At 30.3% G+C, this 23,909-nt stretch overlaps 2 protein-coding genes across 8 annotated transcripts; both read right to left on the reverse strand.

Moving 5' to 3' along the window:
* Positions 1–751: 751 nt before the first annotated feature.
* Positions 752–4,172, reverse strand: LOC135266883 (uncharacterized). 7 transcript variants are annotated; one of them, XM_064358308.1, is made up of 4 exons: positions 3,291–4,170; positions 3,154–3,245; positions 1,522–3,099; positions 752–1,467 (listed from the first exon to the last, which is right to left on the reverse strand). In XM_064358308.1, exons 3-4 carry the CDS (start codon positions 1,921–1,923, stop codon positions 811–813), a joined length of 1,059 nt encoding a protein of 352 aa, XP_064214378.1. In that variant the 5' UTR covers positions 1,924–3,099; positions 3,154–3,245; positions 3,291–4,170; the 3' UTR covers positions 752–810. The 7 variants fall into 6 exon arrangements, 4 of the variants coding, with proteins under 4 accessions (XP_064214384.1, XP_064214381.1, XP_064214378.1 ...); XR_010335094.1 differs by having other exon boundaries at positions 1,522–1,606; positions 1,659–3,099; positions 3,154–4,167; XR_010335093.1 differs by having other exon boundaries at positions 1,522–1,613; positions 1,659–3,099; positions 3,154–4,167.
* Positions 4,173–5,514: 1,342 nt separating this feature from the next.
* Taf7 (TBP-associated factor 7) lies at positions 5,515–7,003 on the reverse strand. Its single transcript, XM_963421.5, has one exon. The coding sequence runs from the start codon at positions 6,827–6,829 to the stop codon at positions 5,714–5,716; it is 1,116 nt and encodes a 371-aa protein (XP_968514.1). The 5' UTR covers positions 6,830–7,003; the 3' UTR covers positions 5,515–5,713.
* Positions 7,004–23,909: the final 16,906 nt, after the last annotated feature.

The raw sequence follows: 23,909 nt of genomic DNA on the forward strand, positions 1-23,909 counted from the left end.
ATTTCTCCAATTTTTTTTAACAATATCTCGTGAGTTCTCCAATATTATTCACCGATTTCCGTTCGGTTAAGCACAAAAATATTTTTTTCCAAATATCTAATATATTTTTTTGTATTTTTTTTAAGCAACGTATTAATTATTGCTCTTTTGTTTCCATTATTGTTGGATATAATTTATTGTTGGATTTGTGAGTTTGTTAAATGTTTTGTGTACCGTGCACAGTCACAAATTGGTGTTTTTTTCTGCACGTAGGTATTTATTTATTGTTCAAGCTTTACCGTTTCCGCTACCGAAATACAATAAAACTTTATAATGAATTGCTAAACATTTTACTCAAAAATCTCATCTTTGAAGACCTACTTGCATAACTTTTCTCTGAGTTTTGAATTATTTGTGTATTTTTTTTTGGGGTGCTGAATGTATGAATGTATATTTGAAATCAGTTTTAAATTTTTATTTGGCGATTTCCAGAAAAGCACATTTAATATTAATTTAGAAAATACTTTTTTCTACAGCCGTCAAAAAATCGTGACATTTATGCATGGTTACCTATGCGCGAAGTTTGACGTTTTTTCACTGTGAAAAAATATTATTTTTTCACGGTTTCACAGTGAAAAAATAATATTTTTTAACTGTGCAGGCAACTCGATTTTTCAGATCATTTTGTTCCAACTTATTTCTGTTACAATTTTAGTAACACGAAAAGACATCAACAGCAACCGAAATGAAGAGACGGATCGATAATGAGAGGTAGTTTTAAAGGTTTTATAATTATACAGAACAATATTACAAAACAATAATAATAGATATTTACTTTGACATATGAAAATTAAATGTGCATGACGAAAACGTGCCCCCGTTTATCCCCAGAGGCCTGAGTGAAGACGCTTGTAAATGAAAGTTATTTTCGCCATTAAAAGAAGCCGATGTAGAAGGTTGAGTGATTTTGTTTTCTTCTGTGGAGGAAGAAGGTTGAATTTTATTGGCAATTTCAATTTTATTATTCAAAGAGTCCTCGATGTAACTTTCTGCCACTGTGCTGCTTCTCCAGCCCCCATGACGTTTAATTGAAATTAGATCACCTCCAGCATTCGCCAAAAGAGTGGCAGAGCTTCTTCTGAAGCAGTGACCAGTATATTTTTTAGGTTCGTCTTTGTTAAGCCACTTTGCAATCAAACTTGGTATCTCTCCGATTTTGTTAATTCCAACATTTTGATTCACACATTTTCCGTTGGTATACTTTAAAAATAAACGGTCACTAGTCGCCCGTGGAGGCCGCAAAGCTCTATATTTTCTGACAATGTCTATATTTTCTAAATTTGAAACAGTAAATATTCGTTCGCAGTGGGTTTTTGTATCAGGCACCTTCACAATTAAGACAGACTGTTTATCTTCTATGTCAGTTAGCTTCATTTTAACTAATTCTTCACGTCGAAGGGCTCCCGATATACCCAAAATTAGCACAGTCTATAAATAAAACGAGTTGTTTTGATTTGTATTACACTAATATGATAAGTTTACCTTCATCAGTAAATATATCTTGTCATCTGCTTCATTAATAAACTTGCTAATGTCTTCTTTGTCTAAAATTTGCGACTTCTTGCTTCTGTAACCTACGCTTTTGCTTTTCAGGTAGGGCACTAACTTCGGAAACTTACGTGTATCGATATTCTCTTTAACGTTTAAGGTGGCTTTCAACATCGCATAAAGGGCCCAGAGTGTTGGTGGCTTTAAGGTGGTAGACTTTTCTTCCAAATACGCCAACAAAACATTTTCCGTTACTTGATCAATCTTTTTCATAGAACACCACTGCCGAAACTGAAGATACGTTTTTTCGTACTGCGGTCTTGATTTAGCAGGCAAAAGATTCGACACTGCCGCGCTTGCAATTGCATCTATTTCGTTTTCGCTGCTAAAATCCATCACACTTCTTCAACAAAAATACCTATTGTGACAAATTTTTCGCAACTATCACTTTTATTTATCATCGTAACCATGCAAGCAACTCGATTTATCAGACCATTTTGTTCCAACTAATTTCTGTTACTTTTTTCTTCATCTGGAGGCTGTAGAAAAAACGTTGTTTGTATTTCGTGGCGAAATTCATGTTTTAATGGCGCCTTCGAATGTCTTTTAGGTCTCGACCTGGCGGTCTCGACTAAAATAACATTCTCAGGCGCCATTAAAAAAACACTCATTTCGCGCACTTAATACAAAAATTACTATTTTTCACGGTTTCACAGTGAAAAAATAATATTTTTTAACTGTGCAGGCAACTCGATTTTTCAGATCATTTTGTTCCAACTTATTTCTGTTACAATTTTAGTAACACGAAAAGACATCAACAGCAACCGAAATGAAGAGACGGATCGATAATGAGAGGTAGTTTTAAAGGTTTTATAATTATACAGAACAATATTACAAAACAATAATAATAGATATTTACTTTGACATATGAAAATTAAATGTGCATGACGAAAACGTGCCCCCGTTTATCCCCAGAGGCCTGAGTGAAGACGCTTGTAAATGAAAGTTATTTTCGCCATTAAAAGAAGCCGATGTAGAAGGTTGAGTGATTTTGTTTTCTTCTGTGGAGGAAGAAGGTTGAATTTTATTGGCAATTTCAATTTTATTATTCAAAGAGTCCTCGATGTAACTTTCTGCCACTGTGCTGCTTCTCCAGCCCCCATGACGTTTAATTGAAATTAGATCACCTCCAGCATTCGCCAAAAGAGTGGCAGAGCTTCTTCTGAAGCAGTGACCAGTATATTTTTTAGGTTCGTCTTTGTTAAGCCACTTTGCAATCAAACTTGGTATCTCTCCGATTTTGTTAATTCCAACATTTTGATTCACACATTTTCCGTTGGTATACTTTAAAAATAAACGGTCACTAGTCGCCCGTGGAGGCCGCAAAGCTCTATATTTTCTGACAATTTCTATATTTTCTAAATTTGAAACAGTAAATATTCGTTCGCAGTGGGTTTTTGTATCAGGCACCTTCACAATTAAGACAGACTGTTTATCTTCTATGTCAGTTAGCTTCATTTTAACTAATTCTTCACGTCGAAGGGCTCCCGATATACCCAAAATTAGCACAGTCTATAAATAAAACGAGTTGTTTTGATTTGTATTACACTAATATGATAAGTTTACCTTCATCAGTAAATATATCTTGTCATCTGCTTCATTAATAAACTTGCTAATGTCTTCTTTGTCTAAAATTTGCGACTTCTTGCTTCTGTAACCTACGCTTTTGCTTTTCAGGTAGGGCACTAACTTCGGAAACTTACGTGTATCGATATTCTCTTTAACGTTTAAGGTGGCTTTCAACATCGCATAAAGGGCCCAGAGTGTTGGTGGCTTTAAGGTGGTAGACTTTTCTTCCAAATACGCCAACAAAACATTTTCCGTTACTTGATCAATCTTTTTCATAGAACACCACTGCCGAAACTGAAGATACGTTTTTTCGTACTGCGGTCTTGATTTAGCAGGCAAAAGATTCGACACTGCCGCGCTTGCAATTGCATCTATTTCGTTTTCGCTGCTAAAATCCATCACACTTCTTCAACAAAAATACCTATTGTGACAAATTTTTCGCAACTATCACTTTTATTTATCATCGTAACCATGCAAGCAACTCGATTTATCAGACCATTTTGTTCCAACTAATTTCTGTTACTTTTTTCTTCATCTGGAGGCTGTAGAAAAAACGTTGTTTGTATTTCGTGGCGAAATTCATGTTTTAATGGCGCCTTCGAATGTCTTTTAGGTCTCGACCTGGCGGTCTCGACTAAAATAACATTCTCAGGCGCCATTAAAAAAACACTCATTTCGCGCACTTAATACAAAAATTACTATTTTACTATTTTGAATCAATATCACGACATTTTGTCATCATTTTGAGTGCTAAAATGAGCTACTTTTGCGCACTCGAGCTAATAGGGACTTTTATTTTGCAACGATTTTTATGTTGTCTTGTAAGCGACGTGGGATTTCTGGGGGATTAAACTTGAGACGGCCTTTTGTGCAGCAGCTTCAATACACTCTAGAACGTTGTCTTCTTCTGAATCTCTCATTTTTTTCCAAAAACAGTTAAATAATCGCAAACTTAAAAAAATGCGACAATCTTCAGATCGTTTTTTTTTGTTTATTATAAAAATGACAGTAACCAACCAAACATTTTCAGCCACCTATCTTTCAAATTCAATTTATTCGCGGTAAAAATTAAATAATATTTTACTTTTAAATTTTCGAAGAAATGTATAATTTTCTTTGTCATTTGTAATAAGGAAATAATTCATTTTTACTGAATACTATCCGAAAAAGATATTTGAGTCGTGTATAAAAGATACATCAGCTTTTGATTTTTTCTGAAAGTGTTAACAAAAACAATATAAAGGAGCCACTTTCAGAACATAATAATAGCCATCTTGATTTTTTTAATACTTACCCACAATCCACAGTAAGAGATTTTTAAAAAAAATGTTGAATAATTTATACAATCTGTCTGTCTATAAATGAATGTAGAATCGTGGTAGGTATTAAAAGTTTGTCGTTTTCTTCTTCCAGAACAAATGAACAATGTTAGTATATGAAAAATTTGGCTTTACTGGTTGTCTGAGTAGATAAAAATTGGTACTTTTCAGAAATTTCATAGAAAAGCGGGAAATTCAAATTCCAGAACGACCTGAGACCCTACACTCTTTTATAAACAGTCCGTAGAAAAGTCAGTGACAGTGTTGGTTACTATTATATGAAAAAGCAGAAGCGATAGTGAATAGAAGAATTATAATTTGTATTATAGTATAAGTAAAAACAAAAGTAATAAATATATGTTTAAAGACTATGCATAATAAAAACAACTGCAACTTTTCACATTTGGTTTTCTCTTTTAATTAGGGGCTTTTGTTGGCACTAAACTGATCACTAGAACACTAGAGTTCATTTTAAAACAAAATCGCACGAAAACCCAAAAAGTGTTAATTTGTCACCTATTTGACCCAAAAAAAATTAAATACACTATTGCCGTTTTTTTTTATAATTTTGAAATAAATATTGATAGTTTTTCTTTACGAGTCTTTATAATTGAGGCTGAACTCAGATTAAAAATGCAATGAGCATTAGTATGATTTATTAAATAATTTACTTATTTTCTTGTTATATACTGGTAAATAAGGAAACGTGTTATTTTACTTTATGATTTGCAATAAAAAAATGTATATCTCATTTCAGATCGTAGTAGAATTTTGCAACAACGCATTTGCAATTTTTTGAGTGAAATGGAGCATAAATTGAGAGCTTCTGCTAGGTTTTCTTAGCTCAAAGTGTGGCGCTGGAATTTGGTTTAACTCAGAATTTTTTTTCTTATACAGAAATTCTCAATTTGTGCTTTATTTTCACTCCAAAAAATCAAATGCGCTGTTGCAATTCTACTATGAACTGAAATGGGATATAATGAGTGTCCCTGAAATAGACTTGATGATGGAGACTAATACAAACTAAAAATAAGTATAGTTTTTGCCGATAAAGTTGTTTATTTTCTAAATTGTGCCCTATTCATAAAAAATAATTATCTATAGAAATTTACACAATTAAAATCGAATAAAACAGATTTTTTAATTAATCTAACATTGATACGCTTACAAGAAACACTTCACTATAACCCCTTTTTGGACCTAAAATTACAAAATACGATTTTTTAACCACTCCAATACTACTCTGGGTGCTGCTTCAGAAGCTCCTCCAACCCGTATTTCTCCTGTTCCTTCTCGATTTGCTCCTGCAGAAGCCTATCCAAAATATTCTGAAAGCGTTGTCTCAGCGCCAAATTCTCAATATTTTCAATTTCCATTTCCTGGTGTTGCCTCCTCATTTTCAAATTATCCAACTCCAACTGCAGCTCTTCAAGCCTCGCCAAAATATTACTCTTACTCAAATTCTGCTCTGTGTAGGAAATATTGCTGGATGACTGCTGATAATAGTCCATTTCTTGCATCAAAGAGGGGGAATTTTGCATTTCGTTGAACATATCACTGGTGAATTCTGTCAACAATTTTGAGTTTGCGGTATTGATCATCATTGAGTTGGAGTCAGTCAGGTGGCTGTCTTCGGCCGAGTTCTGACTATTGTCGTCCAGTTCCAATACGTTAAGGTGGGCGTCCTCCTCCTCTGAGTCACTCACAGCCCCCCCGAAAATATCATGTTCGGCCACGTTCTGATTGGGGGCTTCTGCAGGTTCCTTCTTCACCACGGTGCCTTTGTTGACTTTGTTTTCGTCGTCTTCGTTGATAACCTCCCATTTAACACTAACTGCATCATTGTCTATCCTTAACAATCTTTTGACTTCCTTCTCTATTTCGGGGGCTTCCACGTATTTCTTCTTCAAAGTCTTGCGGAATCGTCGCTTCCTTACGTTTTTCGTCGGTGGTGTGATCCCGTGTGGCATCAGATATTTTTTCTCCACTTTGTTGGGGTCTTTACGTTTCGACTTTTGTGGGGACTCTTCATCAGTAGTCGTTTGGTCGTCCTCTTCCTTACATATGAGCATTTGGCAAATATCGGCTGTTTTGTAGAAACCTTTCGAATCAATAGTTTTAAGGGACTCGATAATAGTGGGAAGGTCCATAACTTTAGCTGGTAAAAGCCAGTGGTCGATTCGGACTTCACCATGTCGCATGTCATTTTCTATTTTGATGGCCACCCTGTCTTTGAGGGTGCTGTTGTTTCGGATGGCTTCGCGAAGGACACGGGCTGGTTCTTCCGGTAGACGTAAAATGAACTGGCATTCGAGTTCTGCAGGTGAATCGGGTTCGTGGCCCCCTTTGTACATTTTTTTTTTTTCAATAATTGGGGCTTAAATTAATACAAAAGTGGATTTGACACGAATTTTAAACTTAATGTAAATGTAACAACACCATATTTTAATTGCTAAAAATGACAAACTTTTATTTGTTGACGGTTGAGGTTATGTTTGTGAGTTGTGGAGGTTAGGTATGCTAAGTGGTTTTCTGATTTATCGGCCGTGGGTGTATCTGTTGGTTGGGGGAAGTGGAGTACTGGTGGCGCTGCATGCTAAGACTTTAAGTCAGTGGCGTAGGTTATTTATCATTTATCTGTTTTTTCTTGAAATATTTGAAATATTTATTGTCTGACAGTGTTTCTTTAATTGTTTGTAAGTGGCCACATTGAATTTGGCGGGACAGTAAATAACTTTTTACCTAACAGTATGATTTTACAAAATAATGGCCAAGTCGTTAAATATTTTGGAATTAAAAATTTTGTTATTTCACTGAGGGCTAGAAAGTGGCGTGTTCTGTTCAATATTAATTTTAGTTACTTGATTTCGGATTCTGAATAAGTTTCGGATTGGCGTCTATAAAAATCCGAAAAACTTTGTTTTGTTTGATTTAATTTATTTGAAAATGCATTTTTTCTATATCTCATTTCAATTCATAATAGAATTTTGCAACAGCGCATTTGTAATTTTTGGAGTTTCTGGTTGGCTTTCTTAGCTCGAAACGTGTCGCTGGGATTTAGTTTAACACAGAATTCTTTTCCTTTACCGAAACTCTCAATTTGTGCTTTATTTCTCACTCCGGAAAATTCAAATGCGCTGTTGTAATTTATGGAATAAGTTTACTCGTGACTTCGTCACCCTTAAACTAAACTTTTCCACTTGTACATAAACAATCTTTTTATCGTCTTGTATAATATTAATAACTCTTGTATATAATCAGCATCAATTATTTATTATAAGTTGTACATCTTAAAAACATTCAAATAAACATAATACATCAAACAATGATCTTAAACCAACAAAAAACAATGAGATGTTTTTTGATTTTTTTGTACCTAGATTAGATACTTGTCATTCCAACTCAATAAAATGCCAATAAAGCAATTTACTGAATATTTTTTTTAAATAACGTTTATAAAAATGTAAAATACCAAGTTGTTAATTATTATTATTAGATCTGTATCTGTCACTGGAACTCCAAATTACATTAGCTATTAAGTTATTGAAGTGCATGAATAATAAATTAATAACAACTAACTTTGAGAGACAAAAACCGGAATAGATATTACATTACTAAAAAGCAGATTAATGTTTACGTAAATAGTTAAAATACATATATGTTTTTTTTTACATAATTATGATCAAGATTCATTCAAGATTTTTTTGCTCAACTTCTAATATTGTGAATCCATTCTACTTTACGAAATTTAAATGAAAAATATAGATTAATGTTTAAACTAGACAGGCACTAATAATAGTAATAATAGAGATTAGATTCTCAGCTACCACTATAAAAAAGTAGTAATATATTGCATTTTCGATTTTTTCCCATTTTTAAAAAGTAATAATAGTTTTTAACTGTAATTCAAAAATTTAAAGTAAAGGCAAACATTGCATAGTTTTAAATATTTTAGTATTTTACGAAAATTATTACCATCAGAACTTATTTCTCCATACATGTGTAGGTAATTTTGCAAATACCCTTTGCTACTTTTTGTTATGCTTTATTGTTGTTATGTGCAAAAATTACTTAAACAATGTCACTGGCTGTGTATCTCACAATTTAAAGCCTAAATTTAATTGTAATTAAATTCGAATTCCCAATTAATTTGACTTCTAGCTGCAACGTATAAGGTAATTTAATACAAATTAGTCTAGTAGTCAACTAGTAATTGATTAATTCTTAGTATTCTTACTAACTTGCCATTACTTTGCAATACTCAAGTTAGAACTCTATTAATAACGGTTAAACAACTTAATTACGTCCTTTTTGCAAACATTTTGAGCATCATTTCTTTGTTAAAAAATAGTAATAATAATAATAAATAATAAAAAATATAGTACCTACCTATATGTTTTCACCGACTTAATATGTTATTTAATTATTTTTAATTATAAGATATTGTAAAAAAAATCTAAAAAATTCACATTCATAGAGAAAGAATAAAGCAATTAACATCAACCGCTAACTTCTTTGTGGTTAGTTTTTGGGGTAGTATTTTTATCAAACTCACCCTATATACACATCAAAAGGAAAAATTATAACAAAGAAGAAAAATAAATTACAGCTGACTTCTTGAATCTGCTAATAAAGACCGTTTTTACCATAAAAATTATTGGGTCAGTGATAATTTTTTGTGATATTTTATTAAAGAGATCCTTAAATTTACAAAAGATGGATTGTTGGGGCACCACTACTATGTGTAGTTTTGTGTACTTGTTGATTTCACTTCACAGAGCTTTGGAATAGTTGTGATTTTTTTTCAAACAATAATTTTGTATTATTCGGATTTTGCCTCTTTGAGTGCTAAGTGATATTTAAATTTATAATTTGAAGGCTTTTATTATAATTTCTCAGTTCTACAGGCTGTTCCGTCTAGATCCCACATTAGAACTATTGAAAGTTCTAATAAAGATATTTATTTGAAAGTTAATACTTAGTCATAATCCGTTGAGTACTGTTAAATGAAAATATTTTCAAGATGGCGGCACTTCCGGTTATACCGGAAGTCGCTATCAACTTTCTTATTTTAAATGAAAAGCTATGTTTTCCACTGCATTTTTGGATTAGTTGAGTTATTTTAAGGGAGTTTTTATTAGCTTTCTCTATATCTAAGTTTAACTGTTTTTGAAATATTTAAGATTTTTTGAAAATTGTTGGATTTGTACCTGTCATTTAAAAAATCGGTAACTCTCTTAGTTTTAAAGATTTCGACATTATATTTGGAAAATTAAAAGAGAAAGCATATATCTGTTCCCCAGTATGTTCAAATTTGGAAAAGACGTTAATAAACCCAAAAATTTTAAGGTTAAGTTTGGACAACTTCAAATATCCATAACTTACTTTTTTCAAATAGGATGTCCCAATTTTTGTTTTACTAGATGGAGGAGAATTTTTTTCTGCATCGATCTATATTTGCATTCCTTATGCCTATCTGTGATAATTTTTAAGTTATGTTGGTTTTTTAACATTGTACAAAATTTCTTACGAACAACAACTAAAAGCATATATCTGTTCCCCAGTATGTTCAAATTTGGAAAAGACGTTAATAAACCCAAAAATTTTAAGGTTAAGTTTGGACAACTTCAAATATCCATAACTTACTTTTTTCAAATAGGATGTCCCAATTTTTGTTTTACTAGATGGAGGAGAATTTTTTTCTGCATCGATCTATATTAGCATTCCTTATGCCTATCTGTGATAATTTTTAAGTTATGTTGGTTTTTTAACATTGTACAAAATTTCTTACGAACAACAACTATTTTTGCATAGTTTGCCATAAAAACATTTCTGTTTAAACAAACGACAAACTCTGTACAAAATTGTGTCTGTTCTGTGAAAACAAGATAAATTCAATGAATATTGCCTTAAAAAACTTCAACTTTTCAATTTTTTTCTCTTGTTTCCATAAAAATGGCCTACTATGGCTAATGAATTTCTCAATTTAAACAAAAAGTTATTGCAACTTGAAAACTATTAAACATAAGTATAGGGAATGCTAATACAGATCGATGCAGAATTAAATCTCTACCATTTAGTCAAATACAAATTGTGGCATTTCATTTACAAATTTTGAGTTATAAGTGCTTAAAGTTTTGCAAACTTAACTTTAAATATTTGGGGTTTGTTATTCTTTTTTAGAAATTTAAAAACACCAAAGGAAAGACCCAGGCTTCCTTTTTCAAATGAGCTAAAAAATATTTCCAAATTTTAAAAAATGGCAGAGTAATTGATTTTTGAACTGGAAGGTGCAAATCCAAAAAATATTTAAAAACCCTAAATATTTCGTAAACGGCTAAATGCTTTCCATTTAAAACAAGCAAGTTGATAGCGACTTCCGGTGTAACCGGAAGTGTCACTATTTTGAAAATATTTTCATCGAGCAGGCCCTAAGAGATTTTGGTTATATACAAATTTTTGAAATGGTTATCATTATTAGCACTAACAAGACTTCAAATGTATATTTTTTCTGAAAAAATGCTTTGAGATATTTCCCAACCTGTTACTCGTTTCTTTCTATTTTGTTAAAAATAAATTTAACTATGGACTACTTTTCTGTTTATTTTCGGCATTAGTAGTCTTCTGAAATTACTACCGTTGAATAATTCCTATTCTTTATTTATAACAAAAATACTAACCAACAAGTTCTTACCTGAAACACCCTGTAATTCTTAAATTTATGGGCGTATGCTAGGTACAAATTCAGGCTTTTTTGCCAATAAGCTACAAACAACGAAAAACATAAAATTATAAATATTACTTATTTATTTCGATTGATTTGTTGTGCCCTGGATTTTTGCTAAGATTATGATTTCGTTAAAAGGATGATTTAGAATTTTAGTCTTGTTGTAAACCGTCGTTTTTCGTCCTCATTCCGAACAAGATCTAGCTTTCATACTCATTTCAAGACTCCTAGCGTTGCCTACTAACTAGGTAGCAAAATTTCATGCAAATTCAAAGATTGCATATCCAAATGCATAATGCAACCCTGGTCTGAGTTAGCAGACGAGAGCAATTTCTTATCTAAAAATAAATCGCTGATTCAGTGGCGTAAATGACATTATTCAGTTGTTTTTAGACGGTCAATGCTCTCTTTCAGACCAAAGTAGCTTTTGATGCGGGTAGGAATTCGTTGGCGTGCTGCAAATTTACATGCCTTGAACTGCACGCGACAGGGTTAAATTATTCTTAGAACAACTATACAAAAAATCAGTCACTGAATACAGAGGTCTGTAATTGGAATCGAATTACTGGACATTGGTTTACTACTTGATGGAGAAAGGATGCTGCATATTATACACTGCTTGCACACTTTTTTCTGTTATTATTACAAGTTACCTCGACCTCAAACTTTTTTCCTCTGATGCTCTGATTTCAGATTTGGGATATTTAAGGCTTGCATAATGACAACGGAACCGACTCTTATTTTTAGTCCGAAACAAAAATATCTTCTAATTACTAGTGTAAACAACGTAAAATAATCCTATCTCCTGATTTCATATTCCAAAAAAATCTGTTAATTTTAAAATCACATTGTTACGACCTACATCAAGAATAATAACCTCGGATCTTGATGTGCAAGTGAACTTTTTTGTTTTAATTGCTGCGCAAATATTTAAACTGTAACACTTTTTGTGGTACTTTTGAATATTAATATTCATGAGTCGCCTTGTAAAACGTATGTGTCCTTGTCGTTGGTTTAATAATCATGAAATGCGACATTTACAAGATAAATATTTTGAAATTGGTAAATTCAAGCTACTAATAATAAAAAAATACCACAATAAAACACAAATAGCTGGATAATCTATTATAATTAATTTTTTTATTATCTTAAATATCAAATAAGAAATAAAGACATTTTAAAAGCATATTAAACAGCAGCTGTTTTACATTTTTACAACTTTTAATAGCGTTAGGTCATAGTAAGTACTTCATTTTGACATAACCATAATTACATAAGTTGTAGGATTGTCAACTCAAACAGACATTATTGATACCCTGTATTCCTACCTACTTACCTACTGTCAGTTTTCTTAGATGTAGTAAAATGATTTTTTTGTAGTTGATTTCAGAAATATTTACTATCTAATTAAATAGTTAATATTATTCTTTAATTTAATTTTAATTTCAAATTTTATTTTAAAATCGAAGTAGGTGCAGTCATTTAAAAATCGTAAACCAGTTTCGTGTTTCGTTTATTGTCTTTAAATGATTGAGGATTTTTTGTTGGAAATGGTTTTATGAAATATGACAATTTTCAAATTTGCCGCCACGTTTTGACACTTTGAGAGAAAGTTTAAAAAATACATTTCTGTTGTATAACAAAGAAATAACACAGCAAAACACGGGTCCTTATTTCATTTTGTTTAGATTACGATACGATTTTTTAAGCTTATTCTTGACAATTTTTGCCTTAAGAACGCAGTAAAGAAACGCAAAAATTGAAACATGTTATCTCTGAGTTTTGACTGATTTTTAGAAGAAACACGTTTTTAAAATAAGTAGGTATAACTGATTTTTCAATCACAATTTATTATTTTACAGCTTATTTTTAACTAAATTGCAATCAGAAACAAATGTAACATCAGTTTTATTTTATTACTGTGACTTTAGGACGTGCTTTGAGAAGATCTTACAAGATACAGCGTGTTAGGGAATGGTTTAGCAAAAATTTAAAGGTAGATAGAGAATGGCAAGACAAATCAATTAAGCAAAATTTATGTAAATCAAGAATGCATAGTTTTCCCAAAATATCGTTCTGAACTCAAGATCTCAAATTTTGAGAACCGCTGAACTTGCATTATAAAAATTAAAAAAAACAGCAGAGGTAATTTTACAAAAAAAAAACTCAATTTTTTTTGCCAGGACCGAGATTCGAACCTACCACATAAATGAACACGTTAGCCGCAATTTTGAAAAATTCTCAAAACGTCCATGCACCACTATCTTCATTTTGTTTAATGAAAAAATTAACTTCTAATAAACTAGCATAAGCCACACAGTGGCTCTCAACAGGTGGGTTACTAAAAATTTCTGAAGAAAAAACGTACTTTTTGGGAAAATGATATATGAGTTTTCAACTCGTCTGATCATGACAAATTCGCATACGAAATTTTGGTAAGCCATTCCCAAATTTCCTAACACCCTGTATAAATGATTCTCATACTAAAAGCGAATTAAATTGACTGAATTTTGTGCTAATTATTAATTTTAAATTTGGTGATTTCTCAGTCAGTTTTAACGAAATTTTTCGAAAGTAAATACCTAGTGTCTTCAAATCACTCAAAAAAGTAAAAATTAGTTTTGTTGATTCTTTGGTTTGGTTTCCGTTCCTGGCTTAAAATCATGCCGTGCTACACATTAAAAAAGGCAAGAATTCGTAATTTAAATTGAGTCGAAGTTTTTAGTGATTTTTTGGTTTGTTATAGCGACATTTCAAAACTTAAAATTTTTAATAAAGAAATTAAATGACTAGACCAAGTGGCTTGGCTTATTTTCACGAAATTTTGTTGAAAAGCAAACACAATCGATAAAAACTAACATCAATTTATATTTATTTTTTGATTTTTGGGTGTCAAGATCTTGCCCAATTTCGAAGTATTCAATGTTTTTCTTCATCCATTTTTAATGAAATTTTTACTATAGTTTTTACCGCAACAGGAGTAAAATAATTGGAGAAAAAGTTCTTAAAAAAAGCAAAACTAAGATAATATTTGATTTAAATTGGTGATTTAAATAACATTAGGTAATTTTGTCCAAAATTTACTGTTGTAGAAAGTTCTTGAATAATCTCTCGTTGAAAATTGGTCGAAATAATGTAATTTTCAAAGAACTGCCTACTTAATGGAAATTTAGATTTGTATGTAGAAAAACTGTTAAGTTCCGATAAGCAAAAAAAAATGTATGAACGACTGTTACAACCTACAAAGTAGTTTAGACATACGTACAGCAGTTGTGGTGTCACACAAATAAACTTAAAATCTACTAAAGTATAAGTGTAAAAAATGACGTATAAATAACCCTGTTAATTTTCATTACCATATTAAAGGCTACTCTTTAGAAAATTGTGATTAAATTTTAGATGTAGGTGTTATTATGGATAATGTTATTTTATCATTTGCATTTCAAATTCCAATTCCAAAAACAAACATAACATTATTTTCATTTTATTTGTGTGATTTTGAGGAGGGTTTTAACAAAATTTTACAAAATAAATGAGTTTACAATTAAAAACTAAATAAATTGATTGAAATAAGACAGGTAATATTAATATCAATTCTGATCAAATTTAGTGATTTTTAGCCGGTTTTATTTTTTAACAAACAGTTGAAAATACAAATATGGTCTGGCGGACTTTTTTGCAGAAAATTTAATTCTCTACTATTTTGTTCCTTATACTTATTTTTGTATCTTCAACTGTATTCTCAGCGTTTTGGTAAAAATGCGATGGTGCGCAAAGAATTATCGCTTATCAATTAGCATTCCACCTTATATTTTTGCGAACGCTGCGAACACGGTTGAAGATACACAAAATGTGTGAGGAACAAAGTTGTAGAGAATAAAATTTTCTACAAAAAAGTCCGCGACACCATATTTGTATCTTCAACTGTTTGTGTATAAAATAATTTTCATATACTCGACCACCGGCAAAATGAAGCAAATCCGTCGCTTGAGCTTCTTTGAACGACTCTGGGGCCTAAACTGTTGAAGATAAAAATATGGTCTCGCTGACTTTTTTAAAGGAAATTTAATTTTCTACAACTTTCTTCTGAACATTTTTCTTGTATCTGTAACCGTATTCGCAGCGTTTTGGAAAATATGGGACAGCGTGCAAATTGGGGAAAGTTTAAAAAAATTAAATATACCTAGTTTACATTAAAATGTTTGCATCTTACTTGCTTACTATTAAGAATTTGATGCTCTATCTGCCTGTTTTTTTTGTTTGCTATATGTTAACCGTTTTACAAATGCAACCGTTTTTCCAAATTCTTTACTCTTAAAACTTGGGCGGTAATAGAACAGCTGCGCTCTCTGGCGACATTAACGGAACTATCGACGACGGAAACCTGTTATTTTTACGTCGTTTCATATCCTAACCTTTAGATATTCGTAGTCTTAAGAAAATATTTAATTCATTTGTTTGAGATTTGAAAGTAATAATAAAATTTGTTAATTTAACAAAAATGATTTTTACTGATAATAATGGGAGATTGATGACATGAAATGACTACTTGATATAATATGTAATTACAATATTGTATACGAATCGTGTTTTTTAGATAACTGAATCAGTAAAAGATGTGAAGCTTTTTATGAACAAGTGTAAGTTTGTAATTATTCGTTTTAATTAAATTTATGAAGTGTAAGCACTGCTCCTTGCTTAACTAGTCAGCAGATATTAAAACAATGTTAATTTTCCTTAAAGAGGAATAATTAAATAATTAGTTGTAGAATTTTATTTTTGTGTGAATAAAGCAAGTTGTTTAATTTTTAATTTACTCCCTGAGCAAGTCTTCTTATTCGAGCGTTGCATTTTATATTAATAAAGATGAAGTTAGTGGATGCTTGGAGGAATTAAATATTTCCTATATTAAAACGTGAGCCATCCAAAAAAGTAACATAAAACGTCTTAAATAGGTCATGAAAAAATCAATACTGCTAAAAGTTCCAAAAAAGAGCGGAACAGTTCGGAGTAATGCAACAAAGATGGACTTATTTCGTGTTGGAATGTTTATTGGAGACTGAGTGTTTCTTTTGTTTGTAATAGTAGCAATAAAGGCATCAAAACAGTTCATTCATCGGCCGTGAAACAAATAGATAACTAAAACAACGTGAAGTTGTGAAACTCGAGTGCTCAAAAAGAGAAAATAGAACTTAAACGAGATGCGCCGAGCTGCCGACCAAGTGCGACCTCTGCTGGGGATTCCCTCAAGCTACGGCTGCATCCTGACAAAGGACGATGCGCCGGAAAGAATCGCAGGATTTGCAGGAAAACATTGCGTAATAAATTTCAATTTAAGCAAAAAACCAAATGCGTACAAGGAATGTTAAAATTTTCCTAACAATGCAATTCAATTTGCATTTAATATGCAGTTTATGTTTTTTCATAAATTGTTGACTCAATATTGCTTTAATTAAGTGTTATAAATTTTGTATAATATTAGTGCTACGCACGCAATGTTGGTTTTCATAATAAATTAAGCTTTGCGATGAAAATATGTAAAAAGTGCATATTTGTTCAGTTTTCTGGGTAAAAACGCTCAAAATGTATTGTTACCAAATTTCCAACAACCCTTATTTGAAACGCTTTCTCTAGTAATTGATTCTCGGGCATGGTTGTTGGCTTTGTCTTTTTGCACATTCACTGCAACAGCTTTCGCATACCCAACCTTCGCCGACACGAGTCCAAAATTGATTGAGTGAGATCGCGTTGTTAATATTAATGTTTTAGAAGGCCTTATTGCTCTGTCGCTGTAGGTAATGCTTTTTAAGATTTTTTAACTTCGGCATTATTTGAAAATTATAAAGTGGATCTTATGAAAGGCTAGCTTAGCACAACACATGTTAATAGCTTGATTTTAATTTGGCCAAAATTTATGTTTTCTGAATAAATAATTTCATTGATTTTAGAACAAAAAAATATTTTTCATGATATTCCTTAGGATCTCTACTAAAATGACATGCGATATTTACATTTTTAATAATTTTAAATAATGTTCTACACTCTAGACTACTTAATCTGAATAAGTTATTTAGGTACATTTTCAACTACAATCTCAAAAGTACCTACAGGTTGGCCCAGGAGTATAACTATAACTTTTTTATTATTTGAAAGATTACCATGCCGTTTTCATTATTTGGTAGATCAACTTGAAAGTCCTAAACTAAAAATATTTTTATTATACACAAGGTGTTGTATATAGGGTGGTGAATCAAAGTTATATTTTTTTAAATGGAACACCCTATATATTTTTGCATAATTAGATTCTATGTAAAAAATATTCTATCTAATATCTGAGAGCTTTTTCAAATTTTTGTCGTCATTTATTTTGAAAATATAAAGCTAACATAATTTTTTTAAAATCGTACGAAGGGTTAAATTTAATCATTTTTAAAAGAGCATTTTTTCCTGAATTCAATGATGTTTCATAATACCCACCTTAACTTTTATTAAAAAAAAATTTTCTGGAATAGTAAAACTAAGTTAGTTTGAGAATACTGTTATTAGCGATATCTGTCACTCGTATATTAGCCAAAAATTAAACTTGGGTGCAATAATTAGTTTAATAATGGTACATTTAAGTAAAACTGGGTAAAAAATATCATGTTGATCGTCTTTTGTAGCATAAAAATCAAGTATTTCGTGTTTTATTTTTTTTAAATTAAAACGTGTTCTTTTTTAGTCAAAAGTATTATTTTGTCAACTTTTTTTAACTTGTACTTATTTTTTGGTCAATGTTTAAACAGCTAACAGAGCTAACGATAGATAAAAACAACATTTACAAGGCTATCAAAATTTTACATTTTTCAAAATTTTTAAGTTTCGATTAAATTAAGGTATGCATGTGTTATACCATAGAACTCAAAAAAATGCTCTTCTTAAAAATATTAAATTTGACCCGAGTTGCTATTTAAAAAAAATCAAGTTAGCTTTGTATCCGAAGAACAAATGGAGATAGAAATGTAATAAACATTTGAATCGATAGAATTTATATACTCTTTAGCATAACTCAAATTTTAATAAGTTTTGATGAATAGTTTTTATAATATTTAACTGTATCCATACTTTTTAGCGACCCTGTATTTCTGTTACATACGGTGATTAAAATATTTCTTTTACAAATAGTCTAACAAAGTGACATTTTATAGCAACCTTACTTATGTTTTGAGGTTATTTATTTTTAGACAACAGCTAAGAATTTGTACCTTTAGTACAGTGTGAATCCACTTAAAGTATAATTTTACTAAACTACTACTTTTTTCTTGTTCCTTATTTTTATTTTTAATGATGCTCTGAAACAAACGATGTGTAAATGTAGTTTTGTGTACATTTGGTTCACTTTCATAAAAACCATTGTGGAAATTGGATACTCTTGGCATTGTCTTGGTAACGAGTTAGTCAATGGTTGGACAATGGTTTTTATGAAAGTGAACCGAAAATATTTTTTTAATTATGTCGCAAGGCCCTAAAAAATAAAAAAATTACTCCTTGTGTAGCTCACATTTTATGCCACACACCAAGTTCAGGTTAATTAAATTAGAAATTCGCGGTTAATTTGAGTTTTGCAAAGTAAGTGACAACTAAATTAACACTAAAAATTTAAACTGAGTTTTATTAATTTGATTCAATTAAACGTGAACTATACAAAGAATTTTCTTTTGGGATTTTTTTCTTGGGGTTAGGCACAATTTTTTCTACGTAATATTTACACAAAACAATATTTTCTGTTTCAGAATAACATTTATTCACTAGGAATAATAAGAAATGTTTTTTCAGCGACTTAACCAATTGATTTCAATTATTAGGAACAAATCTGTAGAAACATTCTGAAAAAATTTACACGCATAGAGAAGAAAATTAAGTATTTACTTATTCCTAAATGATTGTGATTATTATTATTAGTTTTTGATATACAGAAATAAATATCCTGTTAGCAGACGCATGTACATATTGTAAGCAATGAACAAATATTACTGAAACCTGGTTCAGATAATGCCTAAGACTATAAGACAAATCCAAAAAAAATGCTGACTTGATATATTCTTTTTTTATTAGTTTTTTGGTCTCAATAATTGCCAGTGAATTCCATATAACACAAGATTTTTTTTTCTAAAAAAACAAATTTTTGTGACGTATGTGTTTTCCAAAACAAAACAAAATTGTTGCGGCGTTGCCATATTGAAGATGGTTATTTATCAAATGTCAAACACACCTCTTAGTAATTTATGCAAAGGGTACAAACATACAAACTACAATTTCACTTGTCAATTTTTTTTTACCTACTTACCTATACAGAATAATTCAAAGCAGTTATAAAATGTTTAAATCTAACAAAGTAAAATTTTACTTTTTTAGCAATCTCACTTCTACGAGTACCTTTTGAATAGGATAGTTTGCACTTTACCTATGCAGTGGAAAAAAGTCGGTGAAACCTTGTTTATTCATATGTATTATAAATAAATGAAAAAAAAATAGCTTTTATTACAAAACTATCTTTTAGAACCAATTTTGCTTCAAAACTATCAAATTTGATTTAGCGAAGCTGTTATGTCAACTTAGTTCACATCATTTATTAACGCTGGGTTTTGAAAAAAAGTGTGCTATTCGTACTTGAAAAAGTCTAATTTAATTTCAGTTGTGAAAAATTAAATTTTTCTTTCATTTAATTAAATAAACCCATTTGTTTGTTTCAAGCCATCGAACAAAGAAAATTTTGTATCTCCCTCATTTTCATTTTGACGTAATTTTTCTTAGGGTCCAAAATCTATAAATTACTATGAGTAATGGGCAAAATTTTGCACATAAACTTTGAGAGTCTAATTTGAAATATCGAACTTTTCAATACTATTTTTTTCTTTTAAAATTCGCAGTCGAGTCAAATTCAAAGTCAAACATGTTTTATCTACAATGCGTTTTTAAATGATTCTGATCTAGTTAATTTTGAAATTGGTTTACATGTAAAAAAATTTGTGCCGCTCTGCTCAATTAAATTTTTTGTTGATAAATGTTAAAACTGTCAGTTTTCTATATACAGCGGCATTTCTGATTTTACATGGGAAATTCACGTACGACTAGATGAGAATCATTTAAAAACACATTGTATAAACGAAACAATGTTTTTATTTAATCTCAAAAAAAATACCTAGTTTTGAAGTTGTTTCGAAGATAAGTTTGTCTTGCAATAACGGAAATAATTTGTTAAAACGCATTGAACTACCAAATTTGGTTTAAAAAACGTGTTTCGTCAACTAAGTTGACGTCATGATTTATTATTCTTATTTCGTTTCATTAAAAAGAAACACCTAAAACATGAAAAGTGTGCTACTTTTAGTTCAGTAAAATCTAAACTATGATGTAAAAAATAAAAAGGATGTTTTATTATTCTAAATGGATATTTTATACAGGGTGTCACAGCTAAGATCTTATCTTAATATTTTTTATAAAACAGAGATTCTGATAAATACAGGTGCTAAAACCAATTAATTTTTTTATTTAAAGAAATAAGTTAATATATTAACTGTTTCAAAACTATAAAAACGCCAACGTCGCATTTTCTTTCAAAATTAGTTGTTATAAATTATTCAAGCACTTCCAAAAATGAAAAACTAATGTGATTTATAGTTTCAATGAGAGATCTATTCATCAATAATTATTTTACAATTTTATCAGCCTTATTTAACAAAATAATTTGATAAAATGCGACGTTGGCGTTTTTATTGTTTTGAAATAGCTAATAGGTAAGAATATTCAGAATATGTAGGTATTACTTTTTGTTGAAACAACAGATATTAATTTAAAAAATCAAAACTATGTTGACATAATTTCAAAATTAGAAGCTTTACACTTTTTACAGTTAGTTTTTAATCCATGATTTTTTACCGTTCCAAACATTGCTGTTTACCTCAAGGGTACAAACAATTAATTAAAACTGAAATTAATAATGAAATAGCATTTTTATTGTTAGCGACTTATTATTGTAAATTTATGAGAAGGAGAAGACAAGTTAATTAATTAAAAAAAAAGAGAATTTATTATTTTTATTAAATTACTTATCACACACAAATAATTCTACAGTGTGATTATTAGTTATGATCAGAGATGATTTTCAGGTATTTTCAGGCATCAGTGGGTAAAACATTAATTTTATGTTTACACTTAAGCCCAGTGTTTTTTACCAAAATATGTTCTTTTATTGTCCAGTCGAAAGCCCCTTTGTATAACAATACCGGCCTCTAAAACCACTAACTGCACTGAAACTACCTGAATCCAATAGTGAGTTTATAACAAAACAACCACATCATCATAAGACTCAACAACGCTCGAGGAAATTTGAAATAAATAAGCCGATATTTATTTCAATTTGAAAACGAAAAACAGTCTTTTATCGTCACTTTTGAAGTAAGAATATTTCGTAATTAAAGTAACTAGTTTATAATAAGGCGTATCAACGTTCTGAGCTTGCATTTTTGCATAAACTGGATTCTAAAGTGATGAATAATTTGCGGGTGGTCAACAGCTAGCGAACCGGGTTTCTTCTTCTTCTCAGGCACCTGACTGTGCCATCACCAGACCTTGTCTCAATGTCAAATACATTGGCTAGTAACCGATTGAGCTCTTGGATAAAAAACACCATCTCACGAGATGTGAATACATTTTTCGAATATTCACAATAACTGTGACCACAAGACGAATATTTTTGTCGTAAACAGAACGGTCTGTTAAACACAAGGAGTAACAACTGGCGTGATAACTATCAATTCTACATAATTAAAAAAATGAGCAGATAATTCCCTTATCTCGCTAGTTGTGTAAACGTGTTAATTTTATTAAACAACATAAATTTGTAATTAAAATGATCACTTAATTTTCATTATAGCAATGCATGTACGTTACTAAATAATCAAGGAATCGTCTAATTATACAACAGATGAACAGAACTTTTTGCTTTAATGTGCTCCTCGAGGTGTTCTTCAGTTGTTAAGATCTAAAGAGATAATGAGTTCACGCCGATTCATGTTTTTTGATTTCGCTTTATTGTTCTTCACACACTTAAATCAAAGATTACATTTTTACGACAAATGTAATAGTAAACAATCTGGAAACTAGCATTTTTTGTTTTTGTGGCCTGCACATTGTTGTGAGTGTTGATAAAAATGTAGTTAAGAGTGTTAAGAATTTTATTTCGAAAATAAAATTAAAAAAAAATTATGTCTTCAAGAAAACCATGTTCAGATTTTATTTGTCACACCATAAATCATGAAGTTCATAAAGAATCCATAATTCTGATTTCGAAGTGAACTTTCTCTGTACAGAGGGTCTTAAAAAACAACAGATTAAAATTTTAGATAATTATACAATGTGTTCAAAAATGGTTGTTCATCAAGTCACCTATGAAATTTGAACGTAATGTGCCGCATAATAAAAATTGTGAATGCCGTCAAAGTGACAGATCTGTCAAAATAATGCAAAAAGGCTGTGGATCCAAAAACGAAGAATACATAACAAAAATCACGGAAATATAAAACACAAATTAAGACAAACCTTATCTTGAAACAACGTTGCCGAAAAATGCAAAAAGATAAGGAAAAAGCTAATTCAAAGATTTGACAGAAACTACAAGTCATTTGGACGAAGCGGCACATTAAATTTGAATTCCATAGTCAACTTGATGTACAACTATTTTTGAACACATTGTATAATATTAAAATTATAATTATATCAACATAAGGAAAATTACAAAAACAGAAATGATTTTTAGAAGCTTTTGAAAAATACTCGTACATATTTAAGTAACAAGAAATCTCTAAACACTGTTTACAAATAAAAAATCATATCAAAATTCGAATAATTTTTGCGTAATTTTAGGTAGGTAATCGAATATGTTATCGATATCATTGACCTATAATTTTTGTAGAGAAATAACGAAGTATGTTTTAAAAAAAGGGGCTTATTAGTTTCTACTGTTACAAAATATAGAAGGGTTCTAAAATATCTAATTTTAAATAATCAATACTGTTTTCTTACTGTTACTGTTACTGCTAGAGTTACTGTTTATTTATTATGACAAAAAAAATTTTTAAATAAAAAATAAAAAATATGGCAAAATTTTGTTTATCTTTTTTAAAAGCCTCCAAAAGCGTGGATTTTCGCACTTAATTCGCTAAAATAAAGTTAATTTTGCTGTAACTGAATTATATAACAAACGTGTTAAGAAATAATTAAAATTCCTTTATTTTGCCCAAAAGCCACGTTTTTCGTACTTATTTTTTTCGCTTAAAGACGGCTAAACTTTTTTGAGAACAGAAATAAGTAAACTTATTTTGGACTAAAACAATTGTTTTGGAACGTGTTTCACTAATAAAAGTACATGTCGTTTGAAAATAGCGCAAGACCCTATTTTGACTTTAATAAGTTATTTAAATCCAAACAGAAGTAATTAACAACTGATACAAAAAAGTATGTCAAGATTTTCGATGTCAGAAGTGAATTTGTCATTTTTTCGAAAGTAAGGAAAAAATTAAAACATACCTACCTTACCCAAAAATCTTTTGCAAGATTTTTATGATTGGAAAGAGGTTTCAGAATAAAGAGATGATGACTTTGATGCATTTGCTATTAATTGATAATAATGAAAGAGTTATAATATTTATTATTTTATTGTTTAATAA

This window comes from Tribolium castaneum, chromosome 1, assembly GCF_031307605.1.
Source record: "Tribolium castaneum strain GA2 chromosome 1, icTriCast1.1, whole genome shotgun sequence".
NCBI lineage: Eukaryota > Metazoa > Arthropoda > Insecta > Coleoptera > Tenebrionidae > Tribolium > Tribolium castaneum.

Excerpts from the sequence above, each read along its gene's own strand:
- Taf7 (XM_963421.5), bottom strand. The coding sequence starts at position 6,829 with ATGTACAAAGGGGGCCACGAACCCGATTCACCTGCAGAACTCGAATGC.
- LOC135266883 (XM_064358311.1), bottom strand. The coding sequence starts at position 1,923 with ATGGATTTTAGCAGCGAAAACGAAATAGATGCAATTGCAAGCGCGGCA. Across the intron at positions 1,468-1,521 it reads AGATATATTTACTGATGAAG|ACTGTGCTAATTTTGGGTAT; the intron begins GTAAACTTATCA and ends TTTTATTTATAG.